Source organism: Culex pipiens, chromosome 3 (genome assembly GCF_016801865.2).
Source record: "Culex pipiens pallens isolate TS chromosome 3, TS_CPP_V2, whole genome shotgun sequence".
Lineage (NCBI taxonomy): Eukaryota > Metazoa > Arthropoda > Insecta > Diptera > Culicidae > Culex > Culex pipiens.
Window position 1 is genome coordinate 176,839,148 of NC_068939.1, and position 26,114 is coordinate 176,865,261.

At 36.4% G+C, this 26,114-nt stretch overlaps 2 protein-coding genes and 1 long non-coding RNA gene across 4 annotated transcripts in view; 2 read left to right on the forward strand and 1 right to left on the reverse strand.

Annotated features, from left to right (window-relative positions):
* The window catches only part of LOC120419720 (uncharacterized), a 50,699-nt gene extending 31,375 nt beyond the window's left edge, over positions 1 to 19,324 (forward strand). Inside the window, exons 7-10 of one of the 2 annotated variants that reach the window (XM_039582512.2) lie at positions 2,358 to 2,801; positions 10,462 to 10,674; positions 10,978 to 11,381; positions 19,014 to 19,324. In XM_039582512.2, the coding sequence (XP_039438446.1) occupies positions 2,358 to 2,801; positions 10,462 to 10,674; positions 10,978 to 11,381; positions 19,014 to 19,047 (1,095 nt within the window). In that variant the 3' untranslated portion in view covers positions 19,048 to 19,324. Of the gene's footprint in view, positions 1 to 2,357; positions 2,802 to 10,461; positions 10,675 to 10,962; positions 11,382 to 19,013 lie in introns of both variants that reach the window. The other variant, XM_039582511.2, reaches the window with a different exon arrangement.
* The window catches only part of LOC120419721 (uncharacterized), a 398,162-nt gene that overhangs the window by 338,591 nt on the left and 33,457 nt on the right, over positions 1 to 26,114 (reverse strand). The window lies entirely within an intron of this gene.
* On the forward strand, positions 21,723 to 26,111 carry LOC128093599 (uncharacterized). The gene is made up of 2 exons (XR_008212620.1): positions 21,723 to 22,700; positions 22,804 to 26,111. It is a non-coding gene; the product is annotated as an uncharacterized LOC128093599 (long non-coding RNA).

Sequence of the window (26,114 nt, forward strand, 5' to 3'; positions counted from 1 at the left end):
ATTTTTTTATCTTTGATTTTTTTGATCTGGACAAAAAAGGAGGGCGGTACGACCCCTTTCATTTTTGAGCATGCGAAAAAAAAGGTTTTTTTCAATAATTTGCATCCTGAAACGGCGATGAGATGGAAATTCGGTGTCAAAGGGACTTTTATGCAAAATTAGACGCCCAATCTGATGGCGTACTCAGAATTCAAAAAAAAACTTATTTTTCATCGACAAAAACATAAAAAAAAATTAAAAACCCTGCCATTTTCCGTTACTCGACAGTAGAAAAATTTGGAACATGTCATTTTAAGGGAAATTTAATGTACTTTCCGTATCTACATTGACCCGGAAGGGTCATTTTTTTCATTTAGAACAAAAAAATCATTTTGAAATTTCGTGTTTTTTCTAACTTTGCAGGATTATTTTTTAGAGTGTAATGATGTTCTACAAAATTGTAGAGCAGACAATAACATAATAGTTTATATATAAACATAAGGGATTTGCTTACAAATATCACGAGTTATCGCGATTTTACAATTTTTTTTTTTTGAAAAAATTACTTTATGCGTTTCTTTTTGTTTCGTGGTCCGTGTCTGTCGCGGGTGACGATGAACGGCCATGATCGACGACGACCAACTTTTTTAAAACTTTTTTTCCTAAAATCACGTTAACTCATGATGTTTGTAAGCAAACCCCTTATGTTTATTTATAAAAAATTCTTATAATTGTCTGCTCTACAACTTTTTAGAACATTATTACACTCTTTAAAAAAACCCTGCAAAGTTAGAAAAAACACGAAATTTTTAAACGAAAAATTTTGTTCTAAATGAAAAAATGACCCTTCTGGGTCAATGTAAATTTGAAAAGAACATTAAAATGACATGCTCCAAAAATTTTTACAGTCGAGTTTTTCTCGATGAAAATTACGCTTTTTCGGAATTCTAAGTACGCCATCGAATCAGGCGTCTAATTTTGCATAAAAGTCCCAAATTTCTATCTCATCACCGTTTCAGGCTGCAAATTATTGAAAAACATCTCTTTTTTCGCATGTTCAAAAATGGAAGGTTCGTACCACCCCTCCGTCACGATGTATCAAAAAAACGGACCTCAGATTCGTGATCAGGGACAAAAGTTACCCCTAAGGACAAAGTTTCACGCAAATCTAAGAGGGGCCGGGTCAGCTTTTCCCGATTTCGTGTGAGTTGGTAGAGAATTACCCTTATATTTTTTTTGTAATACATAAAAGCAATTTTTTTTCAACAACTTTGCCGAAGACACCAAACTGATCTTAACAAATTCTTCCAAAAGATACAGATTTTCGAATATTTACACGTACCATTTTTGTGTGGACAGCTGCCAAAATTGTATGGAGCCTTGTATGGGTGAAGAAAATTACCCCAAAAAAGTTTGAACCGAATAAAAAAAAAACAAAAATCGTTGCACGCGTTAGAAAGAATTGTTCAATTTTTTTTTTTTTTTTTACAATTGAAAGTACTGTTCTCAGTTTTAACTATTCTACAAAAATTGAAATAGCTGGAACAGGAAAAACAGAGTGGTTTTCGTCAATGTGAGAAAGACATTTTTTTGTGTATCAGACCGAATTAAGTTATAAACAGTAAAACCAAATTATGGTATATGCATAAGTTTACATCAGGAACTAGTGAAATTTTCATCAGCTTCTGTTGTATTTTCATTTTTACACATTATTTAAGGTAAAATGGCAAAAAAGAGGTCACATTCAACCAAACAAATTTTCAATCTTCGAATATTCAACTATAAATGATTTGTTGTAGTTTCCAAGAGAAAAACTTACAGAAAAATAAGGGGTTCTCAGAACTACCAATGAAATGCTGGTTGATACGTGAAAAAAATTACTGTTATGATTGATCTAACATATTATTTTTTAACGAAATTATTGCTGATGTAGCAGCGAAAAAGATCTAATATAACGCAATAGCCAAAGAAGACACTGGCTAGTCAAGAGAAAAGTAGGAGGCAGATAAAAAAACACAGTGCTTACCGCTACTATCCTTGATGACAATCTCTGTCACATAGTGGAGATGCACTTTTATCACGGAAGGTTTGATGGAGGAAATCAGTAAATTTTAATAAAATAATAAAAATTTAATTTAAAGTTAAATTTTGCATGCAAAGTATTACGGTTACAAATTAAACTATAGATTGTCGGATTTGCTTTTAAAAGATTATCTTTGTCTCTGCAAAAGAGTTAAGCACTTCTAGATTTTAAGATGACAACGAACGACGAAGGGAAAAAACACACTTAATCGTCTTACGTCCAAGCTGACTGGGATTTAATTAGCACATTTCCCTTCAATTATAATCTTAACTGTTTGTCCCGTTTCTTCCCGCAGGATTTTCCGATGCACGTGAACCGAACCTACCCGGACTCGTGCTGCGCCGCGGACATTGCCGAGCAGTTCAGCATATCGAGGAGGCCGCTCGCGTCCGCCGTCGTGTTCCGCAGCGACCTGGTGGACGACCTGGTGCTGGACGACGTGACGGCCGGTCGCAACTTTAGTGATATCAGCGACGCGTGGAGTCTCATCACGGCGCCGAGTAGCACGAGCAGCGTTAGCAGCAGCATTAGTAGCAGTAGTGCTGGTAGTACCAGCAGCGCCCTCGGAGGAGCGGGGAGTAGTAGCCTAAGTTCCGGTATCAGTAATAGCGTTAGTGGTAGCGGTAACAGTGGAGGGCTGAGGAGTAGCAGCGCCAGTGTCAGCAGCAGCAGCACGGTCAGCGGGGGTGACAGCGGAAACGTCAGGACGGTCACCACGTGTCGGGCGGTGTACCCACAGGTGGGTTATGAAATTTGAATCTAGATTAACTAAAAATGTACGTGCGTCAAAACAGCACGAAACCAACGACATTCTAACAGAGTGCCATGCTTAAAAATATCACAAACAACCAGTCACATTGTTTTGCACCATAATTCAGGTCACATTGTCACTGGGTCTGTATTTCACAGCAGCTCTCTTTCACCAAAGTTATGAACCTTATTGTTTGCCGCTGCAAGGGAATTTCATAATTTCAAAATTATCTCCCCCAGACAATGTGCCGGTCGCAGTTGAGAACTGGATTTGAACAAAAGCACTGACGACCGCCACACCGGTTCTGGTGGCAGCTGGCATTTTAACCTCGAGCTGGCCAAACTGCTGCGGGGAATGCTTTGTTTCTAGCGTACTTTAGAATGCATTCACCAGTCACACCAGCCCCGCGTTACGGAACCGAAATGATTCAGATGGTTTTGAGTGCAACCTAAAGTCAGCTGACTCAGCACGTAGAGCAGGATGTGTAACAAGCTGGCAGCACTGTTGAAAATCTGTTTTCAAAGAATTTTTTCAAGACATTTTTTTTTAATTTCTGTTAATTTTTCAACAAGAGTTATTCATTTAAAAAACCTCATTTAAAATTAATAAAAATGTTAAAAACATTTTTTATCAGTTGTGAAACTATCCAAGTTCTCAACCCGGCTGGAACCGGTTTCCGGCATCCCGTCAAACTAATTGAAAATTCCAACCGAGTGAGCAATTTTCCAATCAACGGCTTAGTCCATTGCGGGAATGTGCTGAAATCAGCGTAATTACTAGGAAAGGCCAGTTGTGTAGTGGCAAGGAAGAGGTGACATGGTTGGGCTGAATGAACCTTCCAGGTTTCTGTAGTGTTAGGGGAAATTAAATGTCATTCTTTCAATTATGTTATTATCTTGTCATAATTCTGCTTAAGATAGGTTAATGGAAGGGTAGTTAAACCTTAGCATTTAAAATTGACTCCTCCATCTCCTCATCAGGGAGGAAAGGAAACGATCGACTAATGCAAAACAATGAGCCAATGAGAGTTTGTAAACAAAGAGGGTTTCCTGCTCACGTCAATGGATATTTACATTAGACATAATCTGTGAAAAATAATTGCAACGGCCTTATAAAAAAAATCTGGAAGCCAAACTAAAAAGTTTTTTTTTTTATTAAAAAAAGAGATTTTTCCATACTCAAATTTTATAATTAGCAATACAGGTATCAAGCAACGGAACTTTATGAAAAAATTACCTGATTGATTTTTTTATTTTTAAAATTCTCAATATTGACAAAACACCTATTTTTTAAAGATTCATTTTTTTTTTAATTTTAACCATTTGACCAGACCACATTGTACAAATTTTGAGCAGATTATTATTTTTTAGTAAAAAAAATATTAAATTTTAAAAAAATACAGTTATATACCGTTTGCACCAGATGTCGTTATATTTTGTTCAGGTTTTCATTAGATTTGAGTTTTTACTATAAAACACTCAAATTATCACATAATTGCGAAGTTGAAGGAGAAACACAAATTTTAAGTGATTTGCAATATTTCATCCACGAATTTTAAATCCTCTACCAATCTTTCTGAAATTGGGCAGGTACCTCAAATCTCATTTGAAAATTTTTCTGCTGGCAACGCTTTGGGATCTTCTGATCTCGGCGATGTTACGTTTGAAAAAATGACTTTTTTGCAAAACTCACTGTTTGGTTTGATTCAAACAATGAGTAATGCTACATCCATGATGGAAGCAATCCAGATTGGATTAAAATTTGCGAATGATGTTGTTCTTACCCTGAAGTTTAATCATGGATCTAAGTAATTCCATCAATATTATGAATTTTAATGCTCGCTCTTTAAAAGCGAAAGAAAATGAATTTTTCAACTTTTTACGAGTTCATAACGTGCATGTTGCTGTTATAACCGAAACATTTTTAAAAACTGGCACTTATTTGAAAAGTGATCCAGATTATAAAGTTATAACTAATAACCGAATGAATCGAAATGGCGGTGGAGTTGCAATAGTTATCCACCGTAGTATGACTTATAGCACGTTACGTGACTTTAAGTTAAAAGTTATTGAAAGTTTGGGCATTGAACTTGAAACTTCTTTTGGGAAAATTATGATTGCAGCTGCATATTTGCCATTCCAATGCACTGGGGAAAATAAAAATTATTTCAAAGGGGATTTGAATAAACTTACTCGGCATAGATCTCGATTTTTGATCATCGGTGATTTTAATGCCAAACACCAATCTTGGAATAATTCAAAAGTAAATTCCAATGGTAAAATTCTGTTCAGAGATTGCACTTCTGGTCTTTATTCGGTTTTATACCCGAATGGGCCAACTTGCTTTTCTTCTGTTAGAAATCCATCAACAATTGATTTGGTTTTGACAAATCAAAGTCAGTATTGTGGTCCTTTAGTGACTCATGCTGATTTTGATTCTGATCACCTTCCAGTAACTTTTTCACTTTCTCATGAAGCAGTTACCAGACCCAATAGTTCTGTGTTTAATTACCACAAAGCTAATTGGGACAGGTATCAGCATCATATTGAGAATAATTTAAATCATGATTTTGTTTTAGAAACCAAAGCTGATATTGATTCAGCCTTGGAATCTTTAACTAATGCAATTTTGGATGCTAGGAATATTGCTATTCCTAAAGTCCAAGTCAAATTTGATTCTCCCATTATTGATGACGATCTTCAGCTTCTGATTCGTCTGAAAAATGTTCGCCGAAGACAGTATCAACGTTCTCGTGATCCTGCACTGAAGCGAATTCAAAAAGATTTGCAAAAGGTTATTGACCACAGATTCACTCTCCTGCGAAATGAAAAGTTCGCAAGAGATGTCGAACAAATTAAACCTTATTCCAAACCTTTTTGGAAACTTTCAAAGGTTCTGAAGAAACCTCAAAAACCCATCCCTTCTTTAAAAGATGGTGATAATATTCTATTAACTAATGGGGAAAAAGCTCAAAAACTTGCTCAGCAGTTTGAGAGTGCTCATAATTTCAACTTGAATGTTTTGAGTCCTATTGAAAATCAAATTTCAATAGAATTTCAGAATATTATTGAACAAGAATTTTCATCAGATGAAGTTTTTAATACGGATCTGAATGAAATAAAATCTATTATCAAAAAATTTAAAAATATGAAAGCCCCTGGTGAGGATGGCATTTTTTACATTTTAATTAAAAAATTACCAGAAGCAACTTTAAGTTGCTTGGTCAAAATTTTCAACAAATGTTTTGATTTGGCATATTTTCCCAGTAGTTGGAAAAATGCCAAAGTAATTCCGATTTTGAAACCGGATAAAAATCCTGCTGAAGCCTCAAGCTATCGGCCCATTAGTTTGCTTTCATCTATTAGTAAATTATTCGAAAGAATAATTCTTAATAGAATGATGACGCACATTAATGAAAATTCAATTTTCGCTGATGAGCAGTTTGGATTTCGCCTTGGGCATTCAACTACTCATCAGTTGTTGAGAGTTTCAAATTTAATTCGAAGCAACAAATCTGAGGGCTATTCTACTGGCGCTGCTCTTCTAGACATAGAAAAAGCATTTGACAGTGTTTGGCATAAAGGTTTGATTGCGAAATTGAAAAGGTTTAATTTTCCGATTTATATCGTGAAAATTATTCAAAATTATTTGACGGATCGTACTCTGCAGGTATGTTATCAGAATAGCAAATCTGATCAACTACCTGTACGTGCTGGCGTCCCTCAAGGAAGCATTTTGGGTCCAATTTTATACAATATTTTTACTTCTGACTTGCCTGATTTGCCCCCAGGATGTCAGAAATCACTTTTTGCTGATGACACAAGCATCTCCGCCAAAGGCAGAAGCCTTCGTGTCATCACAAGAAGATTACAAAAAAGCTTGGATATTTTCAATTCTTATTTGAATGAATGGAAAATTACTCCAAATGCTGCAAAAACTCAACTTATTATTTTCCCTCACAAACCAAGGGCTGATTTTCTTAAACCAAAAAGTCATCACATTATAAAGATGAATGAGGTAAATTTAAAGTGGGAGGATCAAGTGAAATATCTTGGACTTGGTTTTGACAAAAACCTTACTTACAAGGATCACATTGAAAGTATCCAGGTTAAATGTAACAAATATATTAAATGTTTGTATCCACTTATAAACAGGAATTCTAGACTTTGTCTCAAGAATAAACTGTTAATTTATAAACAAATTTTCAGACCTGCCATGCTTTATGCTGTGCCGATCTGGACAAGCTGTTGCTTAACCAGGAAGAAAAAACTTCAGAGGATTCAGAACAAAATTCTGAAAATGATTCTGAAACTTCCTCCCTGGTTCAGCACCAGCGAACTTCATCAATTAGCCGAAGTTGACACTTTGGATGTTATGTCCAATAAGATAATTGATGCATTTCGACAAAAATCATTGCAGTCTTCAGCTGCATTGATCCGCTCTTTATATAGTTTATAAGTTAGTTTTAAGGTATCCCTTTTCCCTTTTGTACATGTAGAACCTCCTACATTTGAAATCACTGAATAGCGAAAGCTACAATATTTCATGAATAAATGAAAGTTGCTAGTATTTAAAATTGAGGTGAAAAGTCATCGTTTGTGATTGGACACTCAATAATATTTTAACTGAATGAATGTACATGGAAAAGAAATTTGAATAAATATAAATTAAAAAAAAAAAAAAAAGTGATTTGCAATACAATCCAGACCCGATTATCCGAAGCCTTGGTTATCAAACGGTTTGTATGGGACTTCGGATAATTGAATATCGAACAAAAAAATATGTTTTCGTATTTATTTTTTTTTTTTGTTTTTTACCTAAATTTAGAGATCTGCGGCCCCCTAGTAACATTTTAGGTTTTAAGTAGGCCATAATAGCCTATTTAGGCCGTATGAGGGTTTTCAGAACCATGATAAAACCTGTAAGTTTAAAAATGTTACTAGGGCCTCATTGTATTCAAATTTGTGTTGATGATTGCCTATTTAAAAACAATGCATTTTTTTCAACATTAAGTCACAACCATCTTGGGTTTAAAAATTCTAAATCAGTTAAGCTTAGTTTAGGGGCTCTAAAATAAAAAAAATAGCCTGCAAAAAAAAAACATTTTCGTCGTTCGATTATCTGAAGTGAATTGTTTCCGGGGCCTTCAGATAATCAAGTCTAGACTGTTTAGATTTCAATCAACGTAAAATTTTGAAATAATAGAAATTTTCCTAGAAAACAATATTTTGTGTTACAAAATACCTATTTTTTATTCTCAAATTTAAATATACAAAAAAAATTTCAGTGGATTTAATTTTTAACTATAAAATACTAAAATTTCCACAGAAATCAGATTTTAACACGAATTTTAATTTTTTTTTTAAATTATGCAAATAGCCCAGGTATCGAAGATAATATTTTTTTAAGTAGTACATTAATTTTTCATCCAAATTCAGTTTTTTGCCGTTTGAACGAAGAAATGCAAAATTTTGCAAAGATTTTCAATTGACTTTTTACTATAAAATACCCAAATTTTCAAAAAAGGCAAAATTTGTTCGAAAATACTCGAATTTTCATTGCTTGAAATATGAGTTTCAAACGACTCAAAATGTTGTACTTTTTACAAGAATAGATTTTTACAAGACATCTTTTTTTTAAATATCGCTTTGCATAATGTAATAAACTGAGAAAAAAAACAATACGACTTTAGAAAAAAAATGTATACCTCATTAAAAATTCAAAAACCATGTAAATTTGTACTAATATTCGCGTTGTTATGTTGCAAGTGATGAAATTTGAGGAACTAAAACCGTATTTAGTGATAAATCTATTATTTTACATTGGGTAATTCTCCGCCAACTCACACAGCAGTTGCCCCGACCCCTCTTCGATTTGCGTGAAACTTTGTCCTAAGGGGTAACTCGTGATGTGTATTAGCAAACCCCTTATGTCTATATATCAATTTTTTTGTAATTGTCTGCTCTACAACTTTGTGGAACATTGTTACACTCTAAAAAATAACCCTGCAAAGTTAGAAAAAAACACGAAATTCTAAAATGAAAATTTTTGTTCGAATTAAAAAAAAGACCCTTCTAGGTCAATGTAGATTCAAAAAGTACATTAAATTTCCCATAAAATGACATGTTCCAACATTTTTTACAGTCGAGTAACGGAAAATGAGAGAATTTTTAAAACTTTTTTAGTGTTTTTTTCGATGAAAAATACGTTTGTTTGGAATTCTGAGTACGCCATCAAATCGGGCGTCTAATTTTACATAAAAGTCCCTTTGCCACCAAATTTCTATCTCATCACCGTTTCAGGCTGCAAATTATTGAAAAACACCTCTTTTTTCGCATGTTCAAAAATGGAAGGGGTCGTACCGCCCCTCCGTCACGAGATGTGAAAAAAAACCTCGGATTCGTGATCAGGGACAAAAGTTACCCCTTAGAACAAAGTTTCACGCAAATCGAAGAGGGGTCGGGGCAACTTTTCCCGATTTCGTGTGAGTTGGTAGAGAATTACCCCATTAAAAACTCTAATATTTTTATCTATACACAAAATTGCGACGTTTGATGACCATATTGAAAATTATGAAAATCTAAGTATTTTCATAAACGATATGTTTTGAAAGATTTTGAGGATTTACACTTTTAAACTAAAGCCGTTGCAAATATTGCTCGAAGATTATGGTCACCCCCTTCAGCATTTGCTCAAAAAAATGGAGGCAAAAAATTGATCACTCTCCGCCAACTCACACAGCAGTTGCTTCAAATGGCGTTAAATGTTGTGCCAAGGAGTAATTTTGGTTCCTGATCACGAATCCGAGGTCCTTTTCTTTATATCTCATGATGGAGGGGTTGAACGACCCCTATCATTTTGAACATTTAAAATAAGATGTGTTTTTCAATAATTTGCAGCCTCGAATGGTGATGATTTAGAAATTTCATGGCAAAGAGACTTATATATCCGAAAAAAAAAACGTATTTTTAACGGGAAATATTTCAGTAAAACAAAATCAGTTTAAACCTTCGGACATTTTTCCGTACTCCACCGTACAACATTTTGGGTTCTTTTCAAATCTGCAATCACCCAGGAAAGTATTTTTTTCAGTTACACAGAAAGATTGAATATTACCTTTTTTACGATGTCATTTTACCTCAATTTAGACTGAAAAAGTGACATTGCACCAGAAAAAGTGGTAAAATTACACATTTTCAGAGGTAAAATTACCCATTTTTCTGACATAAAAGATGTACCTCTTCCGAAATGTATTATTACCATGATTTTTTGTGTATAGTACAACTTTTTTCATTTAAAAATGTCGTGTTTGTTGTAATTTTGCAGTGTTAATTTTAAAGTATTACAAAGTTCTACAAAGTTGAACGGACAATCACAAAAAATGTGTTTGCTTGTAACTCAGGAGTTACCTCGATTTTACGATAAAAAAAGTGACGACGACAACGCTATCGCCGGAAGACAAAATTATCGCTGATAACCTCATCGTTTAATAACGATGAAATTTACACCAAAAATATCATTACTGAAAACATGACTTTACAAATGTGCAAAGTTATACTTGAAACACTCGATAGCAGGCACAATAACCTCTATTGAATTTTGTTTACGAGTTTTCAACAAACAACTAATTTCCGCTTCTATCCCCCAGGGTTGCGCCGACCGGATCGCGTCCTGGCTGCGCCACACCGCGGACATTCTGTTCGTGCTGGGCTACTGCGTGATCGCGTTCCTGAAGCTGAGCTTCCTCGGCATCCTGCGGTACGAGATCAAGGAGATGATCCAGAAGATCAAGCTGCTGCAAACCGAAATGGCCGGCTCGATCCTGAACGGCGTCGAGTGCGACCAGTCCCAGATGCAGCAGGTAATGGGGATGATTAGGTTGGGTTTGAGGGTAGGAGGTCTTCTAATCTGCACCTGGACTAACCCGTAACAACAAACGGTGCGCACACTGCTTAAATTAATGCCAACCTTTTCCGCACAATTATCTCTCTTTCTCGATATCTTTTTTTCTTACTCTACTCTGCCACGTGTGCCACACGCGCCAATAAAACGCACCCGTAACACCTGTAACTGCGCACCACCACCACGGAACCGACTGGCCCCGGGGGGGAAAAAAACCCGCAACCGTCGTGCCTTTCCAAATCTCTAGTTTACCTTGTTGCAGCAAGTGACGAGCACGTCCGTCAACGGTGGAATCCACGCGGAACCCAAGGTCGGCAACCGGGACCGCGAACGGACGCGGATAGAGGCCGCCGAAAGTGAGCGGGAATCGCTGCTGAACACCACCCAGCAGGACGCCACCCCGAAGGTCCTGAAGCACAAACAGCTGTACACGTGCATCAACGAGCAGCAGCATCCTTGCGGGGGTGGGGGAACGGGGAGTGGTGGGCTGGGGGTGGGGGCGGCAGGGGGCTGCGAGTCGGACACCAACTCGAACTGTGCCCTGCTGGTGGAGGAAAGCAACGCGGCGATGATGGCTTCCAGCGGGGCGGGGGCGGCGACCAAGACAATAAACGGCAACAACAACTACGAACTGAGCGAGTTCGACGACAAGGCGCACACCTACAGGTAGGACGGCTGGGGGAAGGGGTTCGTCGTTTCATAAGCGTTGAAGTCTTATTGATTGTGGGTACAATGTACACGCTTATTGCAAATATTGCAAATTGGGTAATCTTTTACGTCTTAGAATGTGTATTATTGAGTGATGCTGGAGAAGCATGGTACTTTAAGTTCGATTGAAGAAGCCAAATCTCAAATTTGAATTTTAGTTTTGAACACATGTTTTTTTATTTAAAACATACAATTTATATGAGAAATTTTCGGATCTATAAAGAATCAATAATTTGATCATTTTTCTTTTTCAAACAAATAATACAAAGTTTTCAGGTAAATTGAGAGATCTACGACCTACAGTACAGTAAAAGTAAATAAAAAACTATCAAATCAAAAACTGCTTATGCAGTTTTTCAAACAATCATTTCAGCAGAAAACAACTGTTTTTGAATTGTTAATGAGCTCCAAATCGGATGCAATTAACATCCTGTTATCAATTTAAGGCAAAATATTCGCTGCAGAGCCCATTACGTAAATAGTTTCCAAACGGAAGCATATTCTACTGTTTGTTTAACGGCTGTGTGTGTGTGTGTTTGCATATTGTCACACAATGTCGCACACCTACAAACACTCTCACACCACCCCGTGAACCCCCGTGTGTGTTCATGCCCGAACAAACCGATGTCGTTAATTTTTAATGAGCTTACCAATTCACGCTTGGTGTACCGTGACAAACACAATCCTGAATATCGTTGTCGTTGTCGGACCCCGGTCGATGTTCCGAGTCTACATTAATTATAGCCCGGTAATATGTCAATTATTGCTTGCAAATACAAGCACGCATTAAAGTCTCCACTACCCACCTTCAGGTTGGTGTTCAAGTTCATCGTTTGACATTGTTGATAGACTTGAAAAACAAATAAATAAATCATACACGAAGGTGTGTCTGTACAGGAGACTCAGGATGTAGTCCCATAAAAGGAAAAAGTACAGGGTTCAAACCACAATTTAATTTCTTTAAACAGAAATAAAACTGGACCACTTAGAGCACAAGGGTCACCCGGAAGGACACCATTCCATCCATTAATGATAAAACGCCAAGTGGAAATCGATTCCCATGCACTCCGGGGGACGGCCTTGACCGGCACAGGAGGGGCAGAAGGGGCAGGACGACCACACCCATCAGGCAAGTGGCCTCCTGGAGTCGATCTGACAGGTCATTAACGTCACGCGAGAATACGCCCCTGGCGTTCTCTCATTCCTGGGCCACGCCCGAGGGGCGCGCGTCTTGAACGACGATAATGTTGACAAAAGTTTGATGGATGGACCATGAAGTATCGACTGAGTGGAGTGCTTGTAGTAGTTAAACTGAGACACAAGACATGTTCAACGAAAAAAAAAAAATAAATTTAAAAAAATTGTTATGTGATGACTTATCAACGAATCCAACAATATGACGGCAGAATACAGTCGTGCCTCGGTTTTGCACCGCATATGGGGTATGAAAAACCGAGGCGTGCAAAACTGAAGCACAGAGCTTATGGGAGACATTGGCTTTAATCGTATGAAAAATCATGTAAACATCAAAAAATTATAGTGTTCTGGAAACGGGATGATGGCAGCTGTCCATTGCAATTATAATTACATGCAAATTTTCACAAAAATACGTTTTTGCCTTTCTTACTAAAGAAAGGTATAGGTTTTACTTTAAGCCAGGACGTCATTTCCATCTTCGTAAATATGTCGATTCAGCATGAATTTTAATCGGAAAAATCGTCAAAAAATCACACTGCATCGATTTTCGACGCTCTATCGATTCATCCTGACAGAACTCGTCTATCTCCAACCCTCGAATTTTGAGAAAATAAATTCCGTGGAGGTCGAGTGATGTTCGTATGTGGTAAAATTTTGCTAAATTTTGTGTCGCGCCGTTCTCAGCTCCCATATATCCGATTTCGATTCTTCTAAATGCAGATGAAAGCTAGTGTGATGAACCTGGGCGAGTTGCCGTGCAAATTTCGAAATATCAATCTGTTTTCGGATGCGGCCAGACTTTTCAACAAAATACACAGTTTTCAAATGAAAATATGGTAAATTTTTTTCATTTTCATATCTTTTATTTATCTTAAAAATTGCATTTTTCGAGCCCTACAACCTCCCAAATTTTCATCCAGATTCATAATATGGTTCTGGAGTTAGAGCCGTTTGATTGACCTACCATAAGAAAAAAAATCCCTAAAAAAAGGTAAAAGCCCACCTGGTGAACTTCGCCAACATTTTTCATTTCTGATTTTATTCAAAATTTCTTGCTACATTCATAGTACAGATCATGAGTGAGCATCTGAAACAAATTCGACATCGATCGGCAATCGCGATCAATTTTTAGAACGATTTACTTTTTGCCTTTCTTACTAAAGAAAGGTATAGGTTTTACTTTAAGCCAGGACGTCATTTCCATCTTCGTAAATATGTCGATTCAGCATGTAGACTAATTTTTTTCGTGATTTCGTAAGTTTATTTAACAGGGTTCATTGGATTCCAATAGGAGCTTTCTAAGCTTTTCATCGTTTATATCGTTTTCAAAGTTTTCAATGCTGGCGACGCCAATGGCTTTCTACCTAAAGTAGTGTAGTGGTGCGGTTGTAAAAATAGCTATCTCTGACTCTGTCACATTCGTAGAAGCTGAATGGCTATCTTCCCTGAACCGTGCGGCACACGCGGTTCACTTATACCTCGGTTTTTCTTTGCGCCTACCGCGGTGTGCGTTGTCACTGGCGCATGTGAAGCTTGCTATGCTCGCGTTTGTCATAAACGCTTGTTTGATTAAGAATATGTACGATTCTTTTGGTGAAAATGGCGTTTTTTGTTTCTTTTGGAAATCATATCATTTATAATACTTTGCTTTCATCATAAGACTTTCTTCTTCTTCTAAACAAAGTCAATGTTATGAATTGAAAGAAGTTCTACCATCGTTATATTCTTTAGTAAGAAAGGCTCTATCTCACCCCAGGTGGGATTAAATCGGGTTTTTACCCTGTATTTTGAAAATGCCACTTTTTTCTCTAAAAAAAATCTCAAAATAATTGTTATTGCAATATGGGTACCGTAAACCGGGGTGACTTTGATAGGATTTCAATTTGTTTTTAGAATATTTTCCAACAGGTAAGGTTTTTCTCAAGATTATTATTTTTAAAACATGTACTGGGGTAGGCCACACAAAGTCCATGCACTATTTTGGAAAAAAAAGTTTTTTCAATAGTGTTTAGAAAAATAGTTACGTTAAAAATTCTTGGTTTTAATTCCGGGATGACTTTTATAGTCATAGTTTTTCTTGTTAAAATCATATTTAAGATGTTCAAACTTTATTTGTACGTTAAATGTACCATCACTGAAGTAGCTGATATAGTTTGTAAGAAAAAAATCAATGTTTATATTAAGTTAACTAAGTTTATAAACTTTTTAACAAAATACATATAAATTTTAGGTAAAATTGTTAAAAAGTCGGAATTTTGCCTGAAATATGTTAAAAATAGTTTTGTTTATAAAATTATCGATTTATATTGCATTTTTAACTGAATTTGAAGCACGAATCACAAGTTTTCACATTTTACATGAAATTTGTTCAACTAAATTTGCCTATAAATTTGGAGATTTTTTTTAATTGTGTTTCAAAAACACATATTATTTATTATTTACAAACTTATTTAACCTTCTCCTAGTGGAAAATTGTCCAAAGAATCCGAAAATCTATTCCGTTTTCCGATTAAAAATCATGTTCATTGAGAAAATCATGACACTTTGAGAAGTTTAAAATAATGACTTTCATCCACATTTTCTTAACTATAGTTAACTAACTTTATAAACTTTTCAAAAATTTATGAAAAGTTCTTCATGAGGTACTTTGAACACTTCTCTACCACGGTCAGTATGTTCCTGAACCATTCCTTACGTATTTTAATTGTACTCTTCATTTTGCGGAAAAATCGAAAACCTATCAAAGTCACCCCGGCTATCAAAGTCACCCCGTTTTACGGTATCAAATAATCGTCTTTTTTCCATACATTTCAAATGTAATACCACTTTTTTTAAATACTCAAAATTTTCACACTACGTATTTTCGAAAAAATACTCCAAATATTAGTTTTTTACGATATGGGTGTCAAATGATCGAAACTTTTTCATACATTCCAAATGTAATGACAACATTGTTTGAAAATTCTTAATTTTTCACAAAACCACGTATTTTCAAAAAAATACAAGAAAATCCAGTTTTTCATAATATGGATGTCAAATGATCGGGATTTTTTCATACATTTCAAATGTAATAACAACATTTTTTGAAAATACTTAATTTGTTAACAAAACTACGTATTTTCGAAAAAATAGTCCAAATTTCAGTTTTTCATAAAATGGGTATCAAATGATCAACATTTTTTGAAAATACTCGAAATTTTCACAAAACTACGTATTTTCGAAAAAAATACTCCAAATTTTAGTTTTTTACGATATGGCTATCAAATGATCGGAACTTTTCCATACATTTCAAATGTAATGACAACATTATTGAAAATTCTTATTTTTTCACAAAACTACGTATTTTCAAAAAAATACTCAAAATTTCAGTTTTTCATAATATCGGGATTTTTTCAAATGATCGGAATTTTTTCATACATTTCGAATGTAAAGACAACATTTTTTGAAAATACTCAAAATTTTCACAAAACTACGTATTTTTGAAAAAATACTAAGCTTTCGGTTTTGCACGATATGGCAATTACTGAATTACTGAAAATTTGAGTATTTTTTCAAAAATACGTAGTTTTGTTAAAATTGTAAGTATTTTAGAAAAAATTTATAACTTTCGCAATGTATGAAAAATTTCTGATCGCTTGATATCCATATAGTAAAAAACTTAAATTTTCAGTATTTTTTCGAAAATACGTTGTTTTATGAAATTTTTTAGTTTTTTTTTTCAAAAAATGTTGTAATTATATTCAAAATGTATAAAAAAAATACCGATCGTTTGTTAACAATATTGCTAGAAATTAAATTTGAGATTTTTTCCAAAAATACGTAGTTTTGTGAAAATGTTGAGTCTTTTAAAAACATTTTTTTTTCTTTTCGATTCTGTTATTTTTGGTAGTGGAAAGTAGGCTGTTTCGTCGTTCGAGAATAACAGGAGAAGTAAGTAGTTTCACGACAAAATTGTTATGAATTTGTTCGAAAGAATGCAAAACAATAAATGAACGTTTGACTTGAAATTCCATTCAAATGGTGTTGTATGGAACTCGCTGCAAAAATTGATTTTTTCAGCACTCGTCGTATTAATCCAACTCGGTGAACTTCGTTGGATAAATGTACGACTTGTGCTGAAAAAATCTTCTTTTTGCAACTTGTTGCATAAACTACTTTTATTTCGATTTTCGTAACGAGTGAACTTTTTAGTTTTTATTTTTTATTCTTTATCCTAGAGTTTTTCAGCCGGAGGCTGGTCCAACTTTTTGAAACGATTGAACTACGAAACTTGATGTTGCTTGTGTTTTATTTTTGTCTGGACAAGAACAAGGTGTAACGTATGTATCTCAAGAGCAAAAAAAAAATCAAAATAAACAAAAAGTCTACATATTCAGAAACTTCATTGGACAATCATACAGCAATTCCATTTGAAAAGAGCCTAAACCTATTTTACATAATAATGACGATATTCACTTGATAGTCTGACACATTTATGTTGATAAAAATAAAAATTATGTAAAAGGCTGTTAATTCTGCGTTTGGGAAAATTGGCCCAAAACTGATTCTTCAATCTTTTTATTTAGTTTAATTTCTATATCAACATAAATGTGTCAAACAATCAAGTGCACATCTTAATTCTTATGTAAAATTGTCTGATCTTTACGATAAAAATATTTTCAGATTTGTAAAATGTGACCTAACATTCGAAAAATGGCCAAAAATGTTTTTATAACAGAATTGGGGTTAAATGGACCTTAGATGATTTTTGCGGTGCAAGTGGTTATTTTTACTGGATTCCTGGGACATTTTCACATAAGTTTAGTGCATTTTGGATGGCCGCATAAAGACTCCGCTCTAAATACAGATTGATTTTCAAGAAAAAATGTAGAAAAATGGGGAATTGGGGCGAAATGGGCCCTTTGCCATTTCGTGCGGTGGATGAAACCATCACCAATCGATTCCCCGGATTTGTTAACATAAGAAACACTATTTTTCATACCAGGGAACCAGCCGCGTTCAATTAAGTCCGATTGTGGGTTCCATTCGCCCACTGTGCATCGGGCTCATTTTTTTTCTGGGGGTTCCTTGGCCGAAATAATTAGACCCATACATTTTTGTTTGACCGTTAGGGTGACCTACGCCGTGCTAGGGTGGTCACAAAATGGCAATTTTTGTCGTTTTTAGCAAAAACCAGATTTTTCAAAAAAAAATCATAACTTCACGCCATTCCAACCGATTTTTATAATTTAAAGACGCAACTTTTGGTACCGTAAACTGGGGTGACTTTGATAGCCCGGGGTGACATTGATAGAAATTTGATTTGGCCACTAATTTTGATACATCCAATATAACAGTCACATTTGTGCTTATATGATCGTTAATAAGCTGTCCCTAAATGCTTGCATACTCATAATTCTCAAAAATGTTTAGATATTAATTTGATGAGCATTTTAAAAACCTATCAAAGTCACCCCGGGCTATCAAAGTCACCCCAGTTTACGGTACCTAAACATGTACAGGTTATCGCTGAAATTTCAAAGTTATCGCAGTTTTAATAAAAATAAGTTGAATTTTCCTCAATTTCGTCATTTTCTCGTTTTGCGCGCGGCGCGCCGAGAAATCCTTTTTTTCTGTTAAAAAAAATCATATCTTGGAATTCTGTTAATTAACACCTCCCACTTTTGAATATGTCACGTGAAATTGTCCAAGGAATCCAATAAAAATATTTTCAGATATAGCCTCTTTGGTCCAGACACCGTCAAACACCATTCAAAGTTTCATTCGACCTTTTGAAAAGTCTGGCTAAATTTTTTGCCATCAAACTATTTTTCCTTGAAAGGTCATTCAATCACCCTTCATCTAGACAGCAAGAATCGGTTCAAATGGCGGGGAGTTACGACTTTTGAAAAATGTGGTTTTTGCAAAAATCGACGAAAATTGCCATTTTTGAGGTTACCCTAGCACGGCGTAGGTCACCCTGATGGCCAAACAAAAAATAAATAAAGGTCTAACTATGTTGGCCAAGGAACGGAACCCCAGAAAAAAGTTAAACCCGATCTGAGATCTTTTTTTTCGGTTTAGATCATGTAAATTTGTAATTATCTACAATTTCACATATTTTTTTCGAGATTTTCAGTGCAAAATTTTTGACAGAACTTAATGTTGGTCATTCGGTTCATTTTCCACTACAGTTGTATGTTCATTCAACGAAACAAAATTAGACTTGCTTACGAAGAACTGTTCCGCATCCGTAATGTTTACACAGTCAAGGATTTCAATTGTTCCCCGCAAACGCTATCAGTTGAATCTTATATGACTTAATTATGCCAAATTTTCACCCAACTCGCCACTAATTACTTCCCTCTCTATCTTTTTCCGATCTACTTCAAAACAAAACCCCCTCTTGTGCAGGCTCCTCAACGCACCGACGGTGACCCGGATCTGACTACGGTATTATCTCGAGCAACTTTTTGGCGATCGCTGGCGGAAAGCGAGGCCAAACAGCGCCCCGCGGACCCGCTCCGAGGACCACCCTAGCGGGAGCGTTCCGGGTGGGGGAGGAGGAGGCGGCGGAAGTAGCTACACCTGCCAACAACAACAACAACAACAACAGCTACAGCAGCCACCGCCGCAGCAGCAACAGCAGCAAAAGTTACCGCAGCAACGACATGTTCTGCAGCACCAGGACAGTGTGTGTAGTAGTGGGCGTGAAGGGGGAATCCGGACTGGTGGTGGGGTCGGTAGTGGCATGGTTCCCCGGTTGCAGAGCATAACCGGCAGCAGTGTGCTCAGTGGGAGTGGGGGCAGTGTGGGGGTAGATGGGGAGGTCGGGCCGGGCAGTACGACGGCGACGGCCGGAAGTAGCACCAGCAGCAGCTGCGGGACCACGACGGCCAGTGCGCGCGACGAACGAACCGGAAGTGGCAGTGTCTCGCGAAAACGAATGTCCCGGATCACGTACGACCGGGACCAGGGCGTGCGGTTCTACCAGGGTGCCGAAACGACCGACAGTAACGATTGTGATTGTGAGGACATCTGAGGAAGAAGACGCCGAACGTGCTGAAGGAGACGAAGATAACGAATCAACTGTGAGAAAATCAAAGCTGTGAAACGCGTTAAGTTTTATGCAAAAAAAGATATTTTATGTTTTCAACGACGACATCGCGCAACTTCATCGGAAGTCCCGGAGCCTCTTCAAGTCGACGGTGTGTTACTCTGCGAATACTCGAAACTTAAACAAAACAGTGCTGTTTTTCCCCCGCAACTTTAGCCGGTAAGGTCCAACTAGTGATTGTAAAAAAAAAACAGAGTTAAGTAACAAAGATAGACATTTTAGCTTAAAACAAGTTATGTTAAGTGTTACCTTAAAACATAGAGAGCGAGAGAGAGAGTGTGTGAGCTGTGAGAAAAGGGTGCAATGAAGCAAAAAAAACGAAGAATAAAAAATACACACACACACACAAAAATTCGAATCTAAATTAGTCGTAATGTTCGAACGTAAGTACATATTTTCGTATTACTAAGTTAAGGTTACCGGTAATGATTCGAAGTTCGGTTTTTTTTATATTAATATATTTAAAATTAACAAAAAAAAATATACTAGAGTGACAGTAGAGAACATGGTCCCCGGAACGGGGCAGAAAATTAACAACAAACGAATCAAACTCTTGAAGGCTGCCAACTTTTGATCCTAAATGCAGAGCGAGCAACCTTAGCGAATCGTGAACTCACTCACCCCCATCCCGGAACGTACAACTGACACCCACGTGAATGCAAACTAATAATGAATTATTTCTAAAGATCAAACTGAAATGTTGAATGAAAAAATGAGAACTAAACAGGCAGCCCAGCAGGAGGAGTAGCAGCTGGAAGAAGGGTTTTAAGATTCTGATGATGGCCGAAAGGAGAAAAGTAGGCCGAAACGTAAGAAAAAACGTATGAAAATTGTGTTATTATTCGCCGAAAAATATCAATTTAAACAAAGAAAGGAAAACCTCTCTTACGCAAATGGATCGACGTTTTACTTCCCCATCCGATAGAAGGCCAGGAGGATAAGGCGGGAATCGAACCCGCGCCCCACAGCAACATAGGGATCGGCAGCCGGAGCCGCTAACCACCGCGCCACGAGGCCCTCCAATTATGGAAAATTCATCCTTAATTCCGGAAATTGATTTTATTCGATTTTTTTTTAAATTGGCTCCAACCATTTTTGAAAGAATTTTTGAATACGGTTAAGTTGTAGGTACTAATCTAATCTAATCTAATCAGACCCTAGCGCAGCCAATCTTTCGAAGGGATCCTGGAGAGTGCCTTAGGTTAGATGACGCCTAGCACTCTTCTTGTCATTTATTAACATTTGTAGTGCGCCATTGCATTAGAATGCATTGAAACATCACAAGCGTTAAAGCGGCCAGGCCTACTGCGTAAAGCCGTATCGCAGAGATGACTCGTAATTGGGTTGAGTTTGAGCACAGAGTGTTCGAACAACAACACAATTCTGAATCGACAGGGGAGGAAGAAGCGTGGGGACACACCACCATACGCTCCGAGATTTGGTTGTATTCGTTGGGAGCACCATGCTAAGAAGGTTTGGTACTCCGGGACTCTCTGGGATGGGACATTGTATTTCCACGAATGCCCTGGACACTATTTGCCGTGGTTATAGCGCCACAACTCGCTCTCTGTAACAGTATTCCTAATTCCAGTCCAAGCTTACCAAGTCGTCATGGCCTAGTGGTTAGCATTTTTGCTTACCATCCCAAAGGACGGGGGATCGAACCCCGCCTCGAGCGACTTTGATTTTTCGTTCATATTCATTATTTCAAATCCTGTGTACTCAACTTTCTCGTTGGGAGCAGACGGGAATCGAACCCAGAACCATTCGCTTACAAAGCGACCACCGTAACCAGTCAGCCACGGCCGCTCCCGAATACGGTTAAGTTGTAGGTACAAAGAAAAAATAGCTGATTTTTTATGAATACTTTTCAATAAAAGTCAATTTTTTTATTTTAGTTTTTTTTAATATGGTTAGGGAAAAAAAATGCTTAACGGATTGAATTTTTTTAATCTTTTTTTTGTATATTTTTGTTGCACAACGAAAATTGAAATTAAAAATCAAAAGACCTTTTACACAAATTTTGATGAAGTGCGCCGTTATAGAAATAAAACCACTAAAAATTCGCAATTCGCAATTCGCAATTTTCAGTGTAAGAACGGGCCTTGACCGATCTTATGCACCAGGTTCCCAACGAACACGCACTGCCCTTACACCTACATCTTACCCTTGCTCTGAGTCAGTACGAGCAGCACGCTAGAACACGCTTTGAGTGTTCGTGCCAGGCATGCACACCTTCTTTTCCGGTTACGCATTTTAACTCGGCCGGGGGTGGTACATTACGTAGGGTTTGATGTAAGTATAAGCGCCTAACCATTTATAGTGTGCCTATCAACTTTCATTAAAGCAAAAACTGTTATATTTTAGTTTGAATTCAAAAACTAATTGTTATTATACTGTGTATTGTTTTCTCCTGAAATCTTTCCTAGTGTTGAGTCGTGTTTATCTGTTGCTATTTCTTTTGTCGCGGTGTTTTGTTACATTTTTGGTCCTAAGCATTTTAGAAAAGTTTTTCAAAAGTACAATAGTAATATTTGTGTTAATCCTTTAATCATTCCATAAATTGAGTAAGGGCTCGAACCTCACTTGCTTAAGAAAAAGGTGAAGTTTCAAAACAATAGACAGTGAAGGAAATATACTATGTAAAGAATCAATAATAAAAGAAAGATAGTAATTTATGAAGTAGATAAAGAAATTAACAATAGTTAATAAATAGAGGTAACAAACAAGCTTAGATTGTATTGAGGGCAATTTACAGGGAAGATGAGAAATTATTCAAATAGATAAATAAAGAAAAGGCACATGATAAACAAAATTGACGTCGCTGCCAAATTAAGGGAAAGCGTTGAGAAATAAGAGAATCAAATAAGTAAAATCGAAATCAAATGGAGGATAGTAAACAGAAGCCGTTTTAGAAAATCAGTGAAACAAAATAGCTGTTAGCTGAAATGGAAAGAGGAGAAACCCCGTTCTGCGATGCTCAGGTACATCCACAGCAGTTGACTCAACATACTGCGAATCAAAATAATACCGTCTACAATCACAAATTACTTCCCTTTCCCACATTGACGCGCCCCTTTCTTCTAGCCGTCTCGACTCTGACCCTCGCTGGTCAAAGGTTTACGATCCGTTTCCACAGGCCACCAGCTAGGTCATCATGAAAACCAAGCCAACGTGGAGGTAAGAAAATAGGACACTTGCAAGGAACCAGAGCTATACTGTCCTGATCAAGAATGATCTAACAGGACTACGGACGTAGTCAGTGACGCTCCTTCCAGGATGTTCCTCGCCTAAGCGTCAACTGAAGAGGTATTAACAGTATCATTCGCCCTTGGCCTGCAGAAATAAAACCACTAAAAATTTTAACAAAACAAACAGTTTTTGGATTAAAAAAAAGCAATATTTTTTTAGAAGTTCAGAAAAATTAAAAAAAAAATGTCTACGAAACTTTGAGGATTGAACCTCTGTTAGCTGAGATACAGCGGAGACTTATATTCAATATTTTATTCAAATTTTTTGAAGAAAAAAATCTTATATTCATTATTATTATTGAAATTTTTATCTTTGAAAAAAAAATATAATCATCTTTTCTTATCATTGAACCATTTTTAAAATAGAATTTTTCGAGACTTCACATTTTTTTCTTTTTATCATTTTTATTACTTAAAGATGAAATTTCAGCAAAAAAAACTTTTTTCAACAAAATAAAGAAAGCTTCCTTTTATATAAATTTTTAAAGGACGTTTTAAATAGCATTTTGCAGCAACCAAATTTTAAGATGAATACTTGTCATTAAATTTATTTTGATGAAAACTTTAAAATAAACTAAATCAATCAAACGTGTACAATTATTTATTTTGACGCTAAAAAATGTAAAACTTTTTTTAGTAATCAAGTTTAGAAATGTCACAATTTTTTGACATTGAAAGTACGATCAATATCTTGAGAGTTTTGGACTAATTATAGGGGCAACTTCAAAAGAAAGTATTTTCTAATTTATATTCTTTCGGAAGCCGTATCTCAGCAATTTGATATTCTATTAACAATGTCTCGATGAGGTGATTTTACAAACAAAAACGATACTTAATCCACCCTTAGGTGGTTGGCGCCTTCCTTACATTTAAAGGGTGCTATCCAAAATGCAAAAAGTGCGTAAATAACACTTAAGTACTTATAACTTCTGATAGGGTTGTCAGGTCTTCAATGTTTTGGACGCGTTGGAAAGGTCTTTTAAATACCTATCCAAAGATAGGTCGCATGAGAGATCCGGACAACGTTTTCATCAACATATCTTAGATCCGGCCTCCAGAAAGCGTATAAAAAGCACTTAAGTGCGTATAACTTTTGATAAATTTGTCAGATCTTCAATGTCTTGGACTCGTTGGAAAGGTCTTTTAAATACCTTTCTGAAAATGTATAGCATGACGGGTTTTCTTACAAAAACCACCCTGTTTACAATCTTACGAAGTTTAGCTGAAATCGTTTTTTAGAATAACTTTTGAAGTACTATTCTAAACTTCACAAAATTAACTAGGGTCTTGTGGGAGCCCAATACGGATCAAATGAGACCAAAACGGTCCAAATCGGTTCGGCCAGTCCGGAGGTAATCGTGTGCAAATTTTTCGGTGCACGGACTCACATCCAGACACACGCACAGACATTTGTTCAGAATTTGATTCTGAGTCGATAGGTATACGTGAAGGTGGGTCTACGAGGTCGAATTAAAAAGTTCATTTTTCGAAGGATACCTTTTTTAAAAAAAGTTCTCATAAGTTCAAAACTATTGAATCAGTCAACGACATTTCATCCGATTTCAGATCACCAGAATGAAAAAAAAAAATCTTGGGCATGAACATGTCACATTAAACAAACAGTTTTGGCAACTCCAGGAACAAAGGCAATGTTTGATTTTTTTAATGATTTACTCGAAAATGCTATTTTTTTTCTTTCTACGTGCGTGTGAACAAAAATCCACAGCTTTATATGAACAATGTCTCGAAATCTAGTTTGTGTGCTACTCTCTGTAAGAGATTTATTTTTTACAGAATTAAACTAATTGTTAGGCTTGTTTGTAGAGCATTGTTACACTCTAAAAAAAACCTGCAAATTAAAAAAACATAGAAATTCAATATGAATTTTTTTGTTCTAAATGAAAAAAACCCCTTCTGGGTTACATTCAATTTTCCATAAAATGACATATTCCAAAATTCTAAAGTTGATTTTTAAAACTTTTTTATTCGATGAAAAATAAGTTTTTTTCGGAATTCTGAGTACGCCATCAAATAGGGTGTCCAATTTTACATAAAAGTCCTTCTGATACCAAATTTCCATCTTACTACCATTTCAGGCTGCAAATTATTGAAAAAGATGTCTTTTTGAGAATGTTTAAAAATTGAAGGGGTCGTACCGCCCCTCCGTCACGACGAATATATGAAAATTCTTCAAATTTTAAGCTGACACAAAAACAAAAAGCGTTTTCAATTCGTTACTCACGAAGCTAATATTCCTGCATAATCTCAAACTACCTCCTTCAATCTTGAACCTTCCAGGAAAATCGGAAAACATTACTAACAAAAACATAAATTAAAAATTTACACCAACGCACAATTATTGTTCCTCCGGTATCCCCCTTTTCGCCCACGGCTATCCCAATGCTCAATCTCAATAAAACTCGATGTAATCCAACCCCACGATGACCCGACGGATAATCCAACGATTTTGGGGCAAAGCAATCGGAAAACCCTTAAGCCATAAAAAGTGTTAGGGTGTACGACCCCTTTTTTCCTTCAACATCAAGAAAGATGCCCTCCCCCTCCCCGTCCCGTGTCGAGCCCTTTATCACACGATTAGGCGATTATTCTGGCGCGCTCGCCGCTCAGCCCCTAATTGTCTGATATATGACATTTGGGGAGGGGGAAGCGTTTGCTTTCTTGACTCTTGCTTTTGCACCACACCCGAAAAAAAACGCGTTGCATTATTAATGTGGGTGGGTGAGTGCAAGTGGGGCCGGTTTGTACGTGTTCGTGGGTGGGTGTGAGAAGATCAAGTAGCTCAGCCGAGAGTAACAAGTTAAAGAGAAGAAAACTACAACTAAACGAAAGAATGACGAGCTCGAATGGAGAGAGAGAGAGGGTAGAAGAAAAAAACAAAACGCTTTAATGACGAAACCAAACTAGTCGATTAGTGGAAATAGGTTAATAAAGGAATTATCACATGTGGTGATTGAAGGGTGGCGATTTGATCGAATAAGTTCCATTTTATTTTACCTCTATGATGACGAAAGAAGAAAGAAAACATTCACCGGATGTGTATATAAAACTAGCAGTGTATTGAATTTGCATTATTTAGACAATAAAATGATGTACTGCCTGCGAGAATGTGGCGTTAATTTATTATTT